This window comes from Scylla paramamosain, unplaced genomic scaffold (genome assembly GCF_035594125.1).
Source record: "Scylla paramamosain isolate STU-SP2022 unplaced genomic scaffold, ASM3559412v1 Contig91, whole genome shotgun sequence".
NCBI lineage: Eukaryota > Metazoa > Arthropoda > Malacostraca > Decapoda > Portunidae > Scylla > Scylla paramamosain.
In genome coordinates, this window is record NW_026973756.1 from 58,416 (window position 1) to 75,000 (window position 16,585).

Sequence of the window (16,585 nt, forward strand, 5' to 3'; positions counted from 1 at the left end):
TACCGCCGGGGGCACGTCCTTCTTAACACACATCTTTCTAAAGGGCTCGTTGCGTGTTGTGAGTCACACACACACACACACACACTACCATGCCCAATACCTATTACTACTACTACTACTACTACTACTTACCATTCTTGCAGTTTTTTCATTCCATCTTCTGAATTGGTTTGCAGGCTTCTTGTTATCCTTCCTTGTTTGTCTTGGCTGCAGAGAGAGAGAGAGAGAGAGAGAGAGAGAGAGAGAGAGAGAGAGAGAGAGAGAGAGAGAGAGAGAGAGAGAGAGAGAGAGGAGTAGGTAGGTGGCAGAAAGAGATGAGAAGAAAGAGAGAAATGAAGAGAATTAAAGATAGGAAAACGAAGGGACATTGAGAGTGAGAGGAGTAGTGTGAGAGAGTGAGAGAGTGAGAGGCGAGTGGGTAGGTGATAAAAATAGATGAGAAAAAGAGAGAAATGAAGAGAATTAAAGATAAAAACACTTAGGGACATTAAAAGACGAAGAGGGGGATGTGTGCGAGAGAGAGAGAGAGAGAGAGAGAGAGAGAGAGAGAGAGAGAGAGAGAGAGAGGTAGGAATGTTTTTTAAGGTTCTAGTGACAGATCTCTGCATTACTGACAGGATAAACACTATTTCAGTATGTTGTAGTGGAAGTTATAGGGGTTTTTAATGGTGTTGTTGTGGTTCCAGTGACAAATTAACAAGATATCTGCATCACTGACAGGAGGTTGTAGTGGAAGTTATAGGGTTTTAAATGACATTTCTTGCAGTACTGACACCAGCCGCGTCACCGCCCTCCACAAGACCAATGACGGCGCAAGCAGTCTGGCCTCCCAAGACAGCCCTCATTGAGCTGTTGAGGTTAACGACAGCACACGCGGAGCCGAGGCCATCCTCTTGAGTGTTGGCCCAACACAACACTCAGTCTGGTGCCAAGGTTAAGAGTGATGACTGCGTGAGTGGCGCTGCTTCCCTCAGTGCCTCGGTGGTTAGTGACGCAGAGGACCTGAGGGACACCATTTTGTAGGAGTGAGTATCCTGAATTTCTGAAGCAAGATATTGACCTTATGAACGTAGATATGTGTACGTAGATATGTGTAGCGCACCGAAGGTAAGGCGAAGCGCAGGCACACAGCAGGCAGACAGTGGGAGACAGCAGGAGGCTCGTGTGCCGAGGTGTTGCACTCTCAGATAGTGGAGCCATGAAGGCAGGCGGGTGGCTGGTTGCTTTGTACCTCATCATGGTCATGAGTAATACTTAGAATCGTTCTAGCAATTACTATCGTCTTCACATCTCGTGTTTCATGTGTTTATTTGGTGCTTGATCAAGATGTGAGAAACGGTGCTCTCTGTGGTGCTTCGCATGCAGTGACCCAGTGTTTCATTATCAACTGTACTGTGTTAAGATATTTCATTTGTTACGTGCTGATCAAAATATTTCCTTTCCTCTCCCTTATTCATTTTTTACTCTGACATCACAAGTCACTCAATATTTTTTCCTCGCATAACAAGGGCTGCTTCTGGCATTCTGGGGCCTCATGCGAAGGGCTGCTTGGTAACCCTGCGTTGTGGAACTATGGTAGGTGGATCCCCAGCCCTCTAAGGGGGTTACAACCACTCCTTTCACATATTAAATGTTTCAATCTGGTGGACTTTGAGAGGAAAAAAAAACCTGAATCCGTAAACATGATAGGCTACTTTCTTCAACGTGATTATACGCATGACACAGTAGCAGTGTCCCTTCAAGGTATACACCCAGTTTAGGAATTAAAGTACACAAATATAACAGAAATAAGAATGAAAATGTGCAAAGTTTGCGAGGTGAATCGACCCGAGGCGAGATACCATAGTCTATCATAAGAAAGAACGATAGACAGCCTTAACCGTGAAAGAAAACGGAAAGTAAAGGGCACACAATATAAAAATCACTCTAAAAATTAACAGGTGAAATACACCCTCCATGTCACATGCTATATGTGAAGGTATTATTTCTAGAACTATTGAAATATGAGTAGAAATAAAAAATAAAAAAAATTATTCTCACAACTCTATCCTAATCACGTACAGTAATACTCAGACATGGCTAGACTCAGCAAAGCCTCTCCTTCCTTTCACTTACTTCCATTGCCCCAACAAGACACTCAACATGTAGCAATTTCCCTTTTCCACAAACATTCTACCATAATTGAATCTGTAATTGCTTACCCAAACCTTTCTACATGCCTTTTACTTTCATCTCATGGGAAACCTGAACTGAAAACCTTTTCCCCACGTATATTACTTTTCTCAATTGTATTTACTCTAGTTAAGAACACTGACTGCCTGACATGTCCAAACTCCGCCCAGCCTCGCCTCTCGCTTGCTGTCTCCTCCCTGCATCGGACAGACGTGTCAGCGCAGTGTTGCTCAGGCACAGGGGAAGAGCGCCGAGCTGTGCGGTGTCGGCTCCTCTGCTGATCCAGCCTGTCAACATGCAGACAATAAGTCCCCAAGAGAAGACTAGATCTGCATCAGCCAGCAGTTCACTGATCACCGCGAATACAGCACGACACTGACAAAGAATGAAGTGTACGTGAGGCCTGCATATCAATGAAAGAAATCACCCGTGGGCTTGAGCATACTGGAATAAAAATACAAACAAGATCTACAGGGAAATGACATAAGTTTTGTGCAGTGGTGTACTACAAAGACTTACATAAAAGTTGTGGCTGAGTGGCACTTTTTTGTGAAGCACTAAAGAGGTAAACACTACGCACTAACATAATCCTTTACTTAACAAGACAGAAACCCACCGGTACATGCCTTACATCAGCTCATATGGAAAGAAAACAGCCAGACAAGTTTTTGGTGTATAAAGCACCAATACACCTCCTTACACCGTGTTAACTGAGTGAAGGGCCGCCACTTACCAAGTGTGCGCCCTAATCCTGCTCACAACCTGTTTTAAATTGCTCATTATGAGACTTACAAGAAATTATGATTAGAAATACTATTACATATAGAATACTCATCATAAACGCAAAACTAAAAAAAAATATGCCATGTTAGAGAGAGAGAGAGAGAGAGAGAGAGAGAGAGAGAGAGAGAGAGAGAGAGAGAGAGAGAGAGAGAGGTGACAAATGTGTACTTATGTTTAAATAGTGAAAACATGCATTTGCTTATATAACACTCGTAAGTCTATGTCACCATTCCTCGCTAAGTTCAGTAATACACCAGAATATATAAATATATATATATATATATATATATATATATATATATATATATATATATATATATATATATATATATATATATATATATATATATATATATATATATATATATATATATATATATATATATATATATATATATATATATATATATATATATATATATATATATATATATATATATATATATATATATATATATATATATATATATATATATATATATATATATATATATATATGTATATATCCGGCGCCTATTGCACACTACCTCTGCTACTGCTGTGTTCCTTAACTTGATGCAAACTCCAGTACAAAAAACCCTCCAGTGCACAATGAAGCAAACTCCACATCTCGCCCATCACCTCCACCCTCGCTCCACTAGGCTCCGCCACCCGCCCCGCTCCGCCCCGCTACCACACCACCACATCACCATGCCTGGGGCAACACGCTGATGAATCGCTGACTCACAGTCACGGAATACGATGAATAATTTACCCTTTCAAGATGTTGCATTGGACGGGGGAAGCCAAACACTCCACAGTGCTCACCAAACATTACAACAAAGTCATACACGTGGGCTACATACACGCATACACTGAACACTTCCACAATACACTTACCATTCAGATTCTGTTGACAAATGCCTCATGTTTGTTACAGCTGCCTTCACACTCACCACAGCTAACCCTCCTGCTCACACAAACCAAAACTCTTCCCTTCTTGCTTCTTTTTCTATAACAATCGCGATTTTTATTTTTATTTTATTTATTTATCTATTTATCTCCGTCTCTCACAAGTACATTCACCCAATTACGATCACGCTGGAGGTCTGGAACTCAAGACCTCTCACTCTAACTCTACATTTCCCCTTTATTTATTTATTTATTTATTTTTATTTATTTATCTTATTTATTTATTTATTTACTCACTTTTTTTTTTTTTTTTTGTCTCAAGAGAGGAACGTTAAGGCGTGCCATGCATTTGTTCCTCTAATCAAGAAATTCGGCTTGTACCAAACCCTTCCTTCTCTCACACACACAGTTTTCAAATGGCACAGAGGTGAACACTCGCATTCCAATAAGTGTTTTCCTCACTAATTATACGGAATTGCTTGTTAAAAATTATCACAATTATTAGAACGTCCTTGAAAACCACTGCGTTGTCAGTAGAGCTTCCTGAAAACTGTGGAGAGGGGACGAGGAAGCGTTTAATACGACCCGTAACGTGTTTCATTATTTTACATAGTACAATTTTTTTTTTCCTAACCCAAACAATTCAGAACCATCTCTGTAAAACAATGAAGACATTTTGAAATGCGCAGTTCACTATTTTTAAATCCCAACACCGGTGAGTCACGTCAGGAATTCCCGCGCCGTTGCCAGATGTACTCCCCGTTGTTGATACACTTTCCACTCATATTTTTCCAGCAACATTTTTAGCACATAATGATTATTTTCTTATGTGTTCCTGCCGGGTACGCCGACAGGTTTGTCATATCACGTGACGTTTTTTCAAATATCAGCGAATATGATGGAAGATTTGTTGATTATTCTGGTAGCTCTGATAGTGATGACCCTCTAGAATCTAGAATTCAGTGGTTCTCAAACTATGGGTACCCAAAGTTGGGTCGCGAGATCAATTTTGATGGGTCGCAGGGACACAGGAACATTATCATGCTTTCAGTGTTTCAGTGTATTTCAGTTACTTAATTGAATTATTCTTCTTTAACCACAAATTACTTTTGTTATGTATGTTCATCTTCCCCCACCTCCCTCCTCCTGGGCCCCACGTACTGGTGCCTCTGACAGGAATGACTCCTGTATCAAACGCGTATGTTGGACTGGCAGTGGGCCCATGCAGGCTCGGGCGCGGTGTCTGTTTCCACCGACCGCAGGCGAGGGAGGTTGTGCCGTTTGCAGTCATTTGTGTGAGTAGTGTGTGTGTGTGTGTGTGTGTGTGTGTGTGTGTGTGTGTGTAAAATTATATAATATCTTGCTTCATATGCTACTTACTATGTTTACTAACTAATAATAATAATAATATTTCGTTCTTATTGGTTTATTCTACAACTTCATCACATATGAACCAGTCATGGGTCGCGAAGGAATGAAATGTCCAAATAGGGTCGCTCATGAAAAAAGTTTGAGAACCATTGCTCTAGATGATAGCAATAAAGATAAAGGTTATGTGTGTAGTGGAGAAGGCGATGCTGAAAGCGAGGAAGTGATGACGAATTAGTGTTTGCTGGGAAAAGTAAAGCTCGAGTGATATGCCAGACACTCCCACAGGAATAGTTATTGCCCACACAGAGCAAGCAAGTGCAAAACGTGAAAAACGTCATGTGACGCGAGAAACCTGTGGACGTACCCAACAGGAGCACGTCATGTGACGTGAATAACACCTTACTACGAGTTAAGGCGCGGGGCAACGAAATAACATGGAAAATCTCGAAAAATCATGAAAAATGAAAAATATACCAACCACTAGCTCAGTCATATGGCAACACTGTGTTAATTTCATTTGAGTATCTCAATTATAAGTGTTTACACGCCCATTCACCCGTAAAAGGTTAATTTACTCTCTCAGACCGCAGGCAGTGGTATTTTTTGGAAAAAATTCGAGAGAAATCCATGAAAAATCAAACATGAAAATTACTTGCTCACTCATATGGTAACACATCAGTGGTTCCTCTGGGACAGAGCGTCTTCTCTTTCCAACCTCAGTGCTGCTCCCAGCTGTTATTGAGAGAGAATGTGTCATCGCGTCGTCCGTCTTTCATCAGCATTTTGTTGCTTTTGCAAAATGCCAAAGAGGAAGAGATTCGTGGAGCAGCGAAGATAAGGGCTAGAGAAGGCTCAAGAAGAAAAGAAAAGAAGAGAGACAACACCACCCTCTATAGAAGAAGATGTGGTTGTAGCGGGGTCGAGTTCGCAGGCGTCACCGCATGCCAACCCCCGCCCAGTTGCCTGGATTCACTTCTTGGAGTAGAACACACCACATTGATGAGCAAATACTTGAAGAATCAAGATGCCAAGATGAATGTGAAACCAAGATTGAGGATGAGAAACAAGAAACTCCAGGAAGATCTCGCGTACGCTGCAGGCGGGTTCTGACGTGTCTTCAGGGGCGTTTTTCTCGAAACGTGTTTGCCACTCACTGTGCGTTAATTTCTATCTACTTTTTTTATTTATCATCCGATTTTCTTAATTTTTGTCTTGTTTTCTTTGTCTTGAATTGCTTTATAAACGTAAGTTAGTATTTTTTTATTACTTTTTAAAATTTATTATTAATTTTATTAACAACTTGCAACTGACAAAAAAAAAAAAAAAACTGACCGCACATTCACTGTGGGTTAAAAGGGTTACATATGCAAAAATTTTAAAAAGTTGATAGTAAATGATGTAGACAATTTAATAGGCTATAAATTCCTAGTTTTAAAATTATCCTATCTCTTAAACTGTTTGAGCCTATTTAATTAAGATGATAACATGTTATTTCTAGGGTTTTTAATTTTTTCTTTTTTTTTCTTTTCACACTGTGGCATAATCATATCAATATTAAGATTTACATACAATAAAATTTTCATGATACAACTATCCACTTCCCTGTGCCTTAAAGGCAGTTCAGTATTTCCTCACACTCATCCATATACAGGATAGACAGCCCAACTTTGCATTGCACCAGGTATGACTAATGAAGAACAACGGCAAAGTTACCAGATGTAGTGACAGGAGTGACAAAAAGCACAATGGGGCACACAAGTTTATCTGAGAAAGTGCAACATAAGCCTGCAGAGATAAAAACAAGTTATAGAAAACGGAACACATTAGCGGAAACAGAAACAGAAACTAAAGAAATTATTACCGGTTACACTACTGCTACAACAACAACAACAACTACTACTACTACTACTACTACTACTACTACTACTACTACTACTACTACTACTACTACTACTACTACTACTACTACTACTGTTGCTGTTGCTGTTGCTGCTGCTTCTGCTGGCCGCCTGACTGAAGGCCTGCCAGCGTTATCTATAGCATGATAGCTGTTATCAGGCTGTGGGAGGACGCCCTTATCAGCTGTCCTGCAACCTTCAGTAGAAGTGATTGAAGAGGTTACTCGGAAAATGTGGTCATAGCCTTGGCTTCACTGTAAATAAACAAAAGGATGACACGACACTTGCAGGAGGAAGAAGAGGAGGAAGTGGAAAACGAGGTGGTGGTGGTGGTGGTGGTTGACCTCCGTGATGCTGAGCGGCGACTGGCCAGCGCCTCCCGCCACCACTCAGCGACTGTGCCCTGGCTGGTCTTGGCCAGGGTCTTTAAGGGAGGGCATTTCAGGAGATGACATAGCAGTCTTTAACAGGCTGAACGATTTACTACCCTCAGCCTTCCCCTCAGTCACGGCCTGTCAGGCCTCATGTAGGTAAATATATCCCTGTCACACTTATGCTCAAACAGAGACAACATTTTGGCGTTGGTAAATCATGTATTTCCTACACAGCATCTAAAAACACTAGGAAAATTTTATTCAGGTTAGACTCACCAAGCGTCATTTCCTTGTTTTGTGCATCCCAGACCTAGATATCTGGTGACGAGGCGAGAGTGAGGCGAGAGTCGTCACTGAGGTAAGAGCGAGCGACACGTCCAGAGTGCTGCAGGAAGCGTTCATCATCGTGGCTGTCGTTCAAAAAGTCTTCTAGGGACTCATTGCTCATATTTACTGTTTTAACCCAGGAAACAAGACAAAATAAAACACGTAAGGTGAAAGAAGAATGAAACAAGAATGAAGAAATGAAGAAGGAAATAAAAAGTAGAAAGAATAAATGAGGGAAGAAGATGATAAACACGACAACAGGTAGCAAGAAGAGACGAGACGTGGCCGCCGAGAACAACAAAATCCGGTGAGTCATCACAACACTAACAAAGCTTGAGATTAGCACAAGATTACAAGAAGAGGTACTCAGGTGACCATCACTGAATTAGTATACGAGGGAAGCAGAGGTCACCGGAAGCAGATGATGTGGACAACACGGACAGCCGGCACACCATAGGAACCGCCGCCTCCTTGTTCCTGATTAGAAGATGCGATTACCAAAGCTACTCGAGAATGAACCTTAGTGAAAGTTAAGGGAAAATAAACTGTATGATCGAAGTATGGGAAGAAAAATATAGTTACTTGAAAATGGATCTTGCGGAAAGTATAGGAAAATGAACTGTATGATCAAAGTATGAGGAAATAAATATACTTACTCGAAAATTAACCTTATTGAAAGTTACAGGAAAATGAACTAAATGATCGAAATATTGGAAAATAAATGTTATAACAACGGAAGCCTTGTTGGGGCAAAAGGTTGCTATAACATCACGTGTATATTACAAGGTGTAGGAGACGGGAATAGACAGAAGCAGACAGAGAGACAAGCTAGACAGAGCTGTCAGACCAGAGAGGGTCAGGATGGGCATAAGGTGCCAGACAGTTGCAATGCAGTCACAGTAAAATGTTGGTGTTATATATTGACAGAGAGGGATTGGGTAGGTGTGCGATGTGTTCCTCATTGAATATTAGCTGCCAGGTTTGTGTAGGATGTGATTTATCAGTGAGTATTAAATATGTGAAATGATTTGAATCGGAAGTGTAATGTGAAGTGTTCCAGATATTTAATGGTATTTATCTGAAGAGAGATGAAACTATTTTCGTAGATTTTCGTTGTTGTCGGAAGTCGTATATGATCGTCTGAGTGTAAATATATGTAAATGACACAAATTAGGTAAAAATTATAGAAACTTAAAGCGTTCCCTTGAACCCACAAAAGCCAGTCTTATAGATTAGGGACGCACCAATACCGCGCAACATAGAAACACGACATTACAGCGTGGCGGCGCCAGTGACAGTGATGTGTGTTGCATCACTCACAACAGACAGGACAGTATCTCATCAATAAGAGGACCACACCTCGGTGAGGAGCATTTGTCCCATCACGGATCTGAGAGGTAATTGTTATTCAAATGTTAAGGAAAGAATACTTCTATAGAGCGGAATAAAAGTAATGTTTGTGTTGTTCACGTTGATGGTCGGTCAGTTCAGCAGTGACATGAAAGTCAGCTGCCAGACAAGGCGGGAGTTGCTTCGGGTATCAGTGTGGCAGCTTTTCCCCGACATGAGAGGCGATGGAAGTTACCAGATACTGCGATTCTTCCAGTGGCCACCTCCCCAACTCCCCGCCGCCACAGGTGTGATACGAGTAGTAATCTTATCACTCTTGTCTTAACTCACCTGTGGACTGTTGGCGGTGGCGTGAGCACGTAGTACCTCTGGCGACATCACCTGGCGGCGCTGGTGACGCGGAGAAACATTGGTGTTGAAGTTGCTCCTCATCCGCCCATGCTGCCCCTCTCACCGCATCATAATCTCTAAATACTAATTCCTTTGGCTCTTCATTAAAGCGTCTATCCTCGTGAGTGAGCCACATGAAGCACACGTCGGCATCACCACCCTTGGCTTGACACGCTCCCACAACAACAAGGTGCATGCTGGCGTGTGTGTCAGAGCCTTACAGCGACCTGTTGCCCCCACACGGCTTCCATTGCTATGAGATTTATTCGCCATTACTTTGGTTTATTTTACTATAACTTTAAATGAGCTTATGTTTTGACTAACTGGTGAATCATCTCCATCCAATCAGGAGCAAGGAGGCGGAGTATGATCAGCGTTGTGGCAGCAACACAGAGGCAGGCAACCTGAAGGAAGGCCAGCAACACAGAGGCAGGCAGCCAAAAGTAAGGCCAGCAACACAGAGCCAGGCAGCCTGAAGCAAGGCCAGCAACACAGAGGCAGGCAGCCTGAAGGAAGGCCAGCAACACAGAGGCAGGCAGCCTGAAGCAAGGCCAGCAACACAGAGGCAGGCAGCCTGAAGCAAGGCCAGCAACACAGAGGCAGGCAGCCTGAAGGAAGGCCAGCAACACAGAGGCAGGCAGCCTGAAGGAAGGCCAGCAACACAGAGGCAGGCAGCCTGAAGGAAGGCCAGCAACACAGAGGCAGGCAGCCTGAAGGAAGGCCAGCAACACAGAGGCAGGCAGCCTGAAGGAAGGCCAGCAACACAGAAGGCAGCTTGAGCCATGGTGAGTGTTGTCCCCAGCAGTATTGGAATTATATATATATATATATATATATATATATATATATATATATATATATATATATATATATATATATATATATATATATATATATATATATATATATATATATATATATATATATATATATATATATATATATATATATATATATATATATATATATATATATATATATATATATATATATATATATATATATATATATATATATATATATATATATATTAAATGAGTGGTTGTGAATGAGGGGGAAAACATGAAGGTGAGGGGTTAATGGTGGAGGAAAGATTGACAGCAGCAGCAGCAGCAGCAGCAGCAGCAGCATGAGGTGTTTGATGTGGAGAGCGTGCTGAGCTGGGTGGAGTGTGTCCCTCACGCCGCCTCTTTGTTGCAGGATGACAACGTGGAGGACTGTCCAGTGTGCCTCAACACCTTTGACGACACCCTCAGGTGGCCACGCACTCTGCCCTGTGGCCATACAGTGTGCTCGCCGTGCATTGACGGACTGAAGCAGCAGGGTGCCGTCACGTGCCCCACCTGCCGGGCGAGTCACGCCGTGCCCGAGGCGGGCCAGTTCCTCATCTCCTATATTACGGAGGGCTTTATCAGGAGACTGAGAAGACTGGCCTCTCTGCCAGCCGAGCCAGGGAAGCAGGCAGCCCCACCAGTGACACGGCCTGCACCAAAGGCGACAACGGGACTCAGCAAGAGGGCACAGTCCCTGCTGCAGGAGGAAGAGGTGAAGGTCCTGGCTGCCATCCGCTCCTGCCAGGAGGAGCAGAGCCAGCTGGCCGAGTACCTGACAACCCTCGGTGGCTGGAGCAGTCGCCAGCAGCGGCTGCAAGACGAGCTGCAGACGCTGGTGGACCAGAGCAAGAGTGCCCGGGAGGCGGTGCGCCGCGAGGAGTTCCGGGTGGAGGGCAGGCAGGAGGAGGTGCAGCAGAAGGAGCAGCAGCTGCACGCCGCGCTACAGTCGCTGCGCACGGCCGCAACACGGCAGGAAGCTTACGAGGTCATTGAGGACACAGACCTTCTGGTGGAGAAGGACAGTCAGACAGGGGAGTGTCTGGGAGTGTTTCCCGACGTCCACGCCGTCACCACCGTCACCAAGGTGGGTGTGGCCTCACACTTGTTGTGCTTGCAGGTCACTCCTCTGGCCACGGTCAGTGAGTGAGTGAGTTTATTGAGCACACCTCAAGCTGTGCATACAACACTCACATACAACACAGTGTTTGTAGTCCCAAACATGTGCTTTACTCCACAACAATGTTAAAACATTAAACTCCAAGTAGCGCGTCAACACTTCATCAGTCACTTGTTGAGTTACACAGTGGTACACAGTATTAAACTAATTACAAACACTTACTTCAAACCACCATTATTAACACTCCTGCCTAGATCATTAACCTCAGGCCACGCCTCCACCACACGTCCCTCCATTTGCACGGTACCCTACACACACACACACACACACACACACACCGCCTCACTGCCGCGTTGTGTTTCAGGTGGCACAGGCATCGCGCGCAGCCCTGCAGGCTGCCACCACTGCCGCTGCTGCCACACAGGCAGCCTTGGAGGCAGTGGGCACTGCTGCTGCAGCCTCGGGGGACTCCAGCCTCCCAGCAGCCTTGGCCGAGGCCTCCTCCATCGCGGATAGGCTGCAGGCCCTACTGGCGCCGCCCCTGACGGTGAGTGTGGCAGGCCCCAAGTGTCACTGCTGCCCGGCGCTGCTCTAGCTGTGCGGCTCACGGCTCTTTCTCTCTCCTTGTTGCTCTCTCTTTCCACAGCCTCTCTCTCTCTCTCTCTCTCTCTCTCTCTCTCTCTCTCCTCTCTCTCTCTCTCTCTCTCTCTCTCTCTCTCTCTCTCTCTCTCTCTCTCTCTCTCTCTCTCTCTCCTGCCAGTGTGGGTTGATGTACTAAGGCGGGTTTGAAGGGGCTGTTTTTCCAGCCGGCTGGTCAACTGAAAGCCTTCACACGGTGGAGAGCAGCCGCTGACCCGCTGGCCCGCTGCATCACAACGCAAACAACAAAGATGGAGTCGTCCTCCAACGAGCTTTTTTTTTTTTTTTTTCTATGTAGGAGTGACACTGGCCAAGGGCAACAAAAATCCAATAAAAAAAAAATGCCCACTGAAATGCCAGTCCCATAAAAGGGTCAAAGCAGTGGTCAAAAATTGATGAATAAGTGTCTTGAAACCTCCCTCTTGAAGGAATTCAAGTCATAGGAAGGTGAAATACAGAAGCAGGCAGGGAGTTCCAGAGTTTACCAGAGAAAGGAATGAATGATTGAGAATACTGGTTAACTCTTGCGTTAGAGAAGTGGACAGAATAGGGGTGAGAGAAAGAAGAAAGTCTTGTGCAGCGAGGCCGCGGAAGGAGGGGAGGCATGCAGTTAGCAAGATCAGAAGAGCAGTTAGCATGAAAATAGCGGTAGAAGACAGCTAGATATGCAACATTGCGGCGGTGAGAGAGAGGCTGAAGACAGTCAGTTAGAGGAGAGGAGTTGATGAGACGAAAAGCTTTTGATTCCACCCGGTCTTGAAGAGCAGTATGAGTGGAACCCCCCAGACATGTGAAGCATACTCCATACATGGACGCATAAGGCCCTTGTACAGAGTTAGCAGCTGGGGGGGTGAGAAAAACTGGCGGAGACGTCTCAGAACACCTAACTTCATAGAAGCTGTTTTAGCTGGAGATGAGATGTGAAGTTTCCAGTTCAGATTATAAGTAAAGGACAGACCGAGGATGTTCAGTGTAGAAGAGGGGGACAGTTGAGTGTCATTGAAGAAGAGGGGATAGTTGTCTGGAAGGTTGTGTCGAGCTGATAGATGGAGGAATTGAGTTTTTGAGACATTGAACAATACCAAGTTTGCTCTGCCCCAATCAGAAATTTCAAAAAGATCAGAAGTCAAGCGTTCTGTGGCTTCCCTGCGTGATATGTTTACCTCCTGAAGGGTTGGACGTCTATGAAAAGACGTGGAAAAGTGCAGGGTGGTATCATCAGCGTAGGAGTGGATAGGACAAGAAGTTTGGTTTAGAAGATCATTAATGAATAATAAGAAGAGAGTGGATGACAGGACAGAAGCCTGAGGAACACCGCTGTTAATAGATTTAGGAGAAGAACAGTGACCGTCTACCACAGCAGCAATAGAACGGTCAGAAAGGAAACTTGAGATGAAGTTACAGAGAGAAGGATAGAAACCGTAGGAGGGTAGTTTGGAAATCAAAGCTTTGTGCCAGACTCTATCAAAAGCTTTTGATATGTCCAAGGCAACAGCAAAAGTTTCACCAAAATCTCTAAAAGAGGATGACCAAGACTCAGTAAGGAAAGCCAGAAGATCACCAGTAGAGCGGCCTTGACGGAACCCATACTGGCGATCACATAGAAGGTTGTGAAGTGATAGATGTTTAAGAATCTTCCTGTTGAGGATAGATTCAAAAACTTTAGATAGGCAGGAAATTAAAGCAATAGGACGGTAGTTTAAGGAATTAGAACGGTCACCCTTTTTAGGAACAGGTTGAATGTAGGCAAACTTCCAGCAAGAAGGAAAGGAAGATGTTGACAGACAATGTAGGCAAACTTCCAGCAAGAAGGAAAGGAAGATGTTGACAGACAGAGCTGAAAGAGTTTGACTAGACAAGGTGCAAGCACGGAGGCACAGTTTCGGAGAACAATAGGAGGGACCCCATCAGGTCCATAAGCCTTTTGAGGGTTTAGGCCAGCGAGGGCATGGAAAACATCATTGCGAAGAATTTTAATACGTGGCATGAAGTAGTCAGAGGGTGGAGGAGAGGGAGGAACAAGCCCAGAATCGTCCAAGGTAGAGTTTTTGGCAAAGGTTTGAGCGAAGAGTTCAGCTTTAGAAATAGATGTGATAGCAGTGGTGCCATCTGGTTGAAATAGAGGAGGGAAAGAAGAAGAAGCAAAGTTATTGGAGATATTTTTGGCTAGATGCCAGAAATCACGAGGGGAGTTAGATCTTGAAAGGTTTTGACATTTTCTGTTAATGAAGGAGTTCTTGGCTAGTTGGAGAAAAGACTTGGCATGGTTCCGGGCAGAAATATAAAGTGCATGAGATTCTGGTGATGGAAGGTTTAAGTATCTTTTGTGGGCCACCTCTCTATCATGTATAGCACGAGAACAAGCTGTGTTAAACCAAGGTTTAGAAGGTTTAGGACGAGAAAAAGAGTGAGGAATGTACGCCTCCATGCCAGACACTATCACCTCTGTTATGCGCTCAGCACACAAAGACGGGTCTCTGACACGGAAGCAGTAGTCATTTCAAGGAAAATCAGCAAAATACCTCCTCAGGTCCCCCCAACTAGCCTGGTGTATATAGCCTGGCAGGTTGTGGTGCTGTGGTGCTGTGGTGCTGTGGTACACACGTGCTGGTGTGCTGGCTGCCTCAGTGCCTGGTGTATATAGCCTGGCAGGCTGTGGTGCTGTGGTGCTGTGGTACACACGTGCTGGGGCGCTGGCTGCCTCAGTGCCTGGTGTATATAGCCTGGCAGGCTGTGGTGCTGTGGTGCTGTGATACACACGTGCTGGGCCGCTGGCTGCCTCAGTGCCTGGTGTATAAAGCCTGGCAGGCTGTGGTGTTGTGGTGCTGTGGTAGACTCGTGCTGGGCCGCTGGCTGCCTCACTGACCACATAAACAAAGTTCCTCATCTGTTTTCCACAATTTTTATAAATGAATGTAAATATTTTATTTATTTATTGTACATAATGGCAGACATTGTACATAATGGCAGACAGTCAATGGTTATTACTAAAACACTAGCCAACAACTTTCCTCCTATTTTCAATTTTATATTGAGAGTTGCTCTTATTTGACCCGGGAAAAATGGAGGCAAGGCGGCCCACACACCGGCTTCCCGGCTGCTCCGGCAATTCAGCAAATCGCGGCTGCATTTCGCTCCCGGCTGCACGATCCCGGCTAAAAGCAGCCGTGAATTGCCTCATGTAAAACCCCCTTTACACTGAGCAGGCTGCTCAAGGCCTAAAGGTTTGCTGCTGCTGCTGCTGCTGCTGCCTTTTGAAATGTACATCTTGTATCCCTTCTCCAAACTGCCAGCCTGACTTACTGCCTCCTCCTTCCTGCAGGCCGAGGACCTGCACAGCCTAACACAGCGTGCCAGGGGCCTGGTGGAGGCTGGCCTTGTCTCCGCCGTCCACGACGTGGAGGGACAGACTCGGCACGCAAGGATCAGCCTTGAAGACGGCAGCCTTTACCTCCACTCCCTGCAGGCCCAGGCCCTGCCGAACGTCACCGCCACCCTGCAGGTGGGTCAGGGCGTCGCGCCCCGCCCTGGTGCCACCACCGCGTGGTTGGAGGGAAGGGGACTGCCCGTCACAACACTCACGCACCCGTTCTCACCCTTACCCTCCCTCACCTGGTCCACCACACCCTGCCCCTCCGCCAGCCACTGTCCCTCCCTCCCTCCCTCCCTGTAGGCCCACACTTCCTGCCCTGCCCCTCCGCCAGGCACTGTCCCTCCCTCCCTCCCTCCCTCCCTGCAGGCCCACACTCCCTGCCCTGCCCCTCTGCCAGGCACTGTCCCTCCCTCCCTCCTTCCCTCCCTCCCTGCAGGCCCACACTCCCTGCCCTGCCCCTCTGCCAGGCACTGTCCCTCCCTCCCTCCCTCCCTCCCTGCAGGCCCACACTGCCCGCCCTGTCCCTCCGCCAGGCACTGTCCCTCCCTCCCTCCCTCCCTCCCTGCCTGCAGGCCCACACTGCCCGCCCTGTCCCTCCGCCAGGCACTGTCCCTCCCTCTCTCCCTCCCTCCCTCCCTGCAGGCCCACACTGCCCGCCCTGCCCCTCCGCCAGGCACTGTCCCTCCCTCCCTCCCTCCCTCCCTGCAGGCCCAAACCCTCCCCACACTTCCCGCCCTGCTCCTCCACCAGACAGTGTCCTTCCCTCCCTCCCTCCCTGCAGGCCCACACCCTCCCCACACTCCCTGCCCTGCCCCTCCGCCAGGTAGTGTCCCTCCCTCCTCCCTGGCGGTGGGGGCTGTCACAGGAGCACCGTCCCTCCCCCTCACTGGTGCCCCTGGCGGTGTGGCAGGCGGGTCTTGTCCTCCTCCTCACAGTGCCAGTACTCATCACGAGGGAATCATCATCTCAAACACCACCAATAATCAGAGTAATGAGCGTCATCACAGAAAAAAGGTCATTGTTGTCATTATTCATGTTAGTATTGTTATCATTACTATTATTATTGT

The 16,585-nt window shown here is 45.8% G+C and overlaps 1 protein-coding gene and 1 long non-coding RNA gene across 9 annotated transcripts in view; one reads left to right on the forward strand and one right to left on the reverse strand.

The window, feature by feature from the left end:
- Positions 1 to 403: 403 nt before the first annotated feature.
- Positions 404 to 4,139, reverse strand: LOC135098904 (uncharacterized). Of its 2 annotated transcripts, none has more exons than XR_010267489.1 (2): positions 3,835 to 4,139; positions 404 to 2,459 (listed from the first exon to the last, which is right to left on the reverse strand). It is a non-coding gene; the product is annotated as an uncharacterized LOC135098904 (long non-coding RNA). The 2 variants fall into 2 exon arrangements; XR_010267488.1 differs by lacking the exon at positions 3,835 to 4,139 and adding an exon at positions 3,483 to 3,827.
- Positions 4,140 to 4,824: 685 nt separating this feature from the next.
- The window catches only part of LOC135098901 (uncharacterized), a 12,905-nt gene continuing 1,144 nt past the window's right edge, over positions 4,825 to 16,585 (forward strand). Inside the window, exons 1-6 of one of the 7 annotated variants that reach the window (XM_064001312.1) lie at positions 6,402 to 7,645; positions 7,798 to 9,213; positions 9,906 to 10,341; positions 10,757 to 11,473; positions 11,871 to 12,053; positions 15,468 to 15,647. In XM_064001312.1, coding sequence (XP_063857382.1) covers positions 10,339 to 10,341; positions 10,757 to 11,473; positions 11,871 to 12,053; positions 15,468 to 15,647 — 1,083 coding nt within the window. In that variant the 5' untranslated portion in view covers positions 6,402 to 7,645; positions 7,798 to 9,213; positions 9,906 to 10,338. Of the gene's footprint in view, positions 5,142 to 5,265; positions 6,373 to 6,401; positions 9,214 to 9,246; positions 9,747 to 9,905; positions 10,342 to 10,756; positions 11,474 to 11,870; positions 12,054 to 15,467; positions 15,648 to 16,585 lie in introns of those variants that run through there. The other 6 variants (XM_064001309.1, XM_064001314.1, XM_064001311.1 and 3 more) reach the window with 6 other exon arrangements.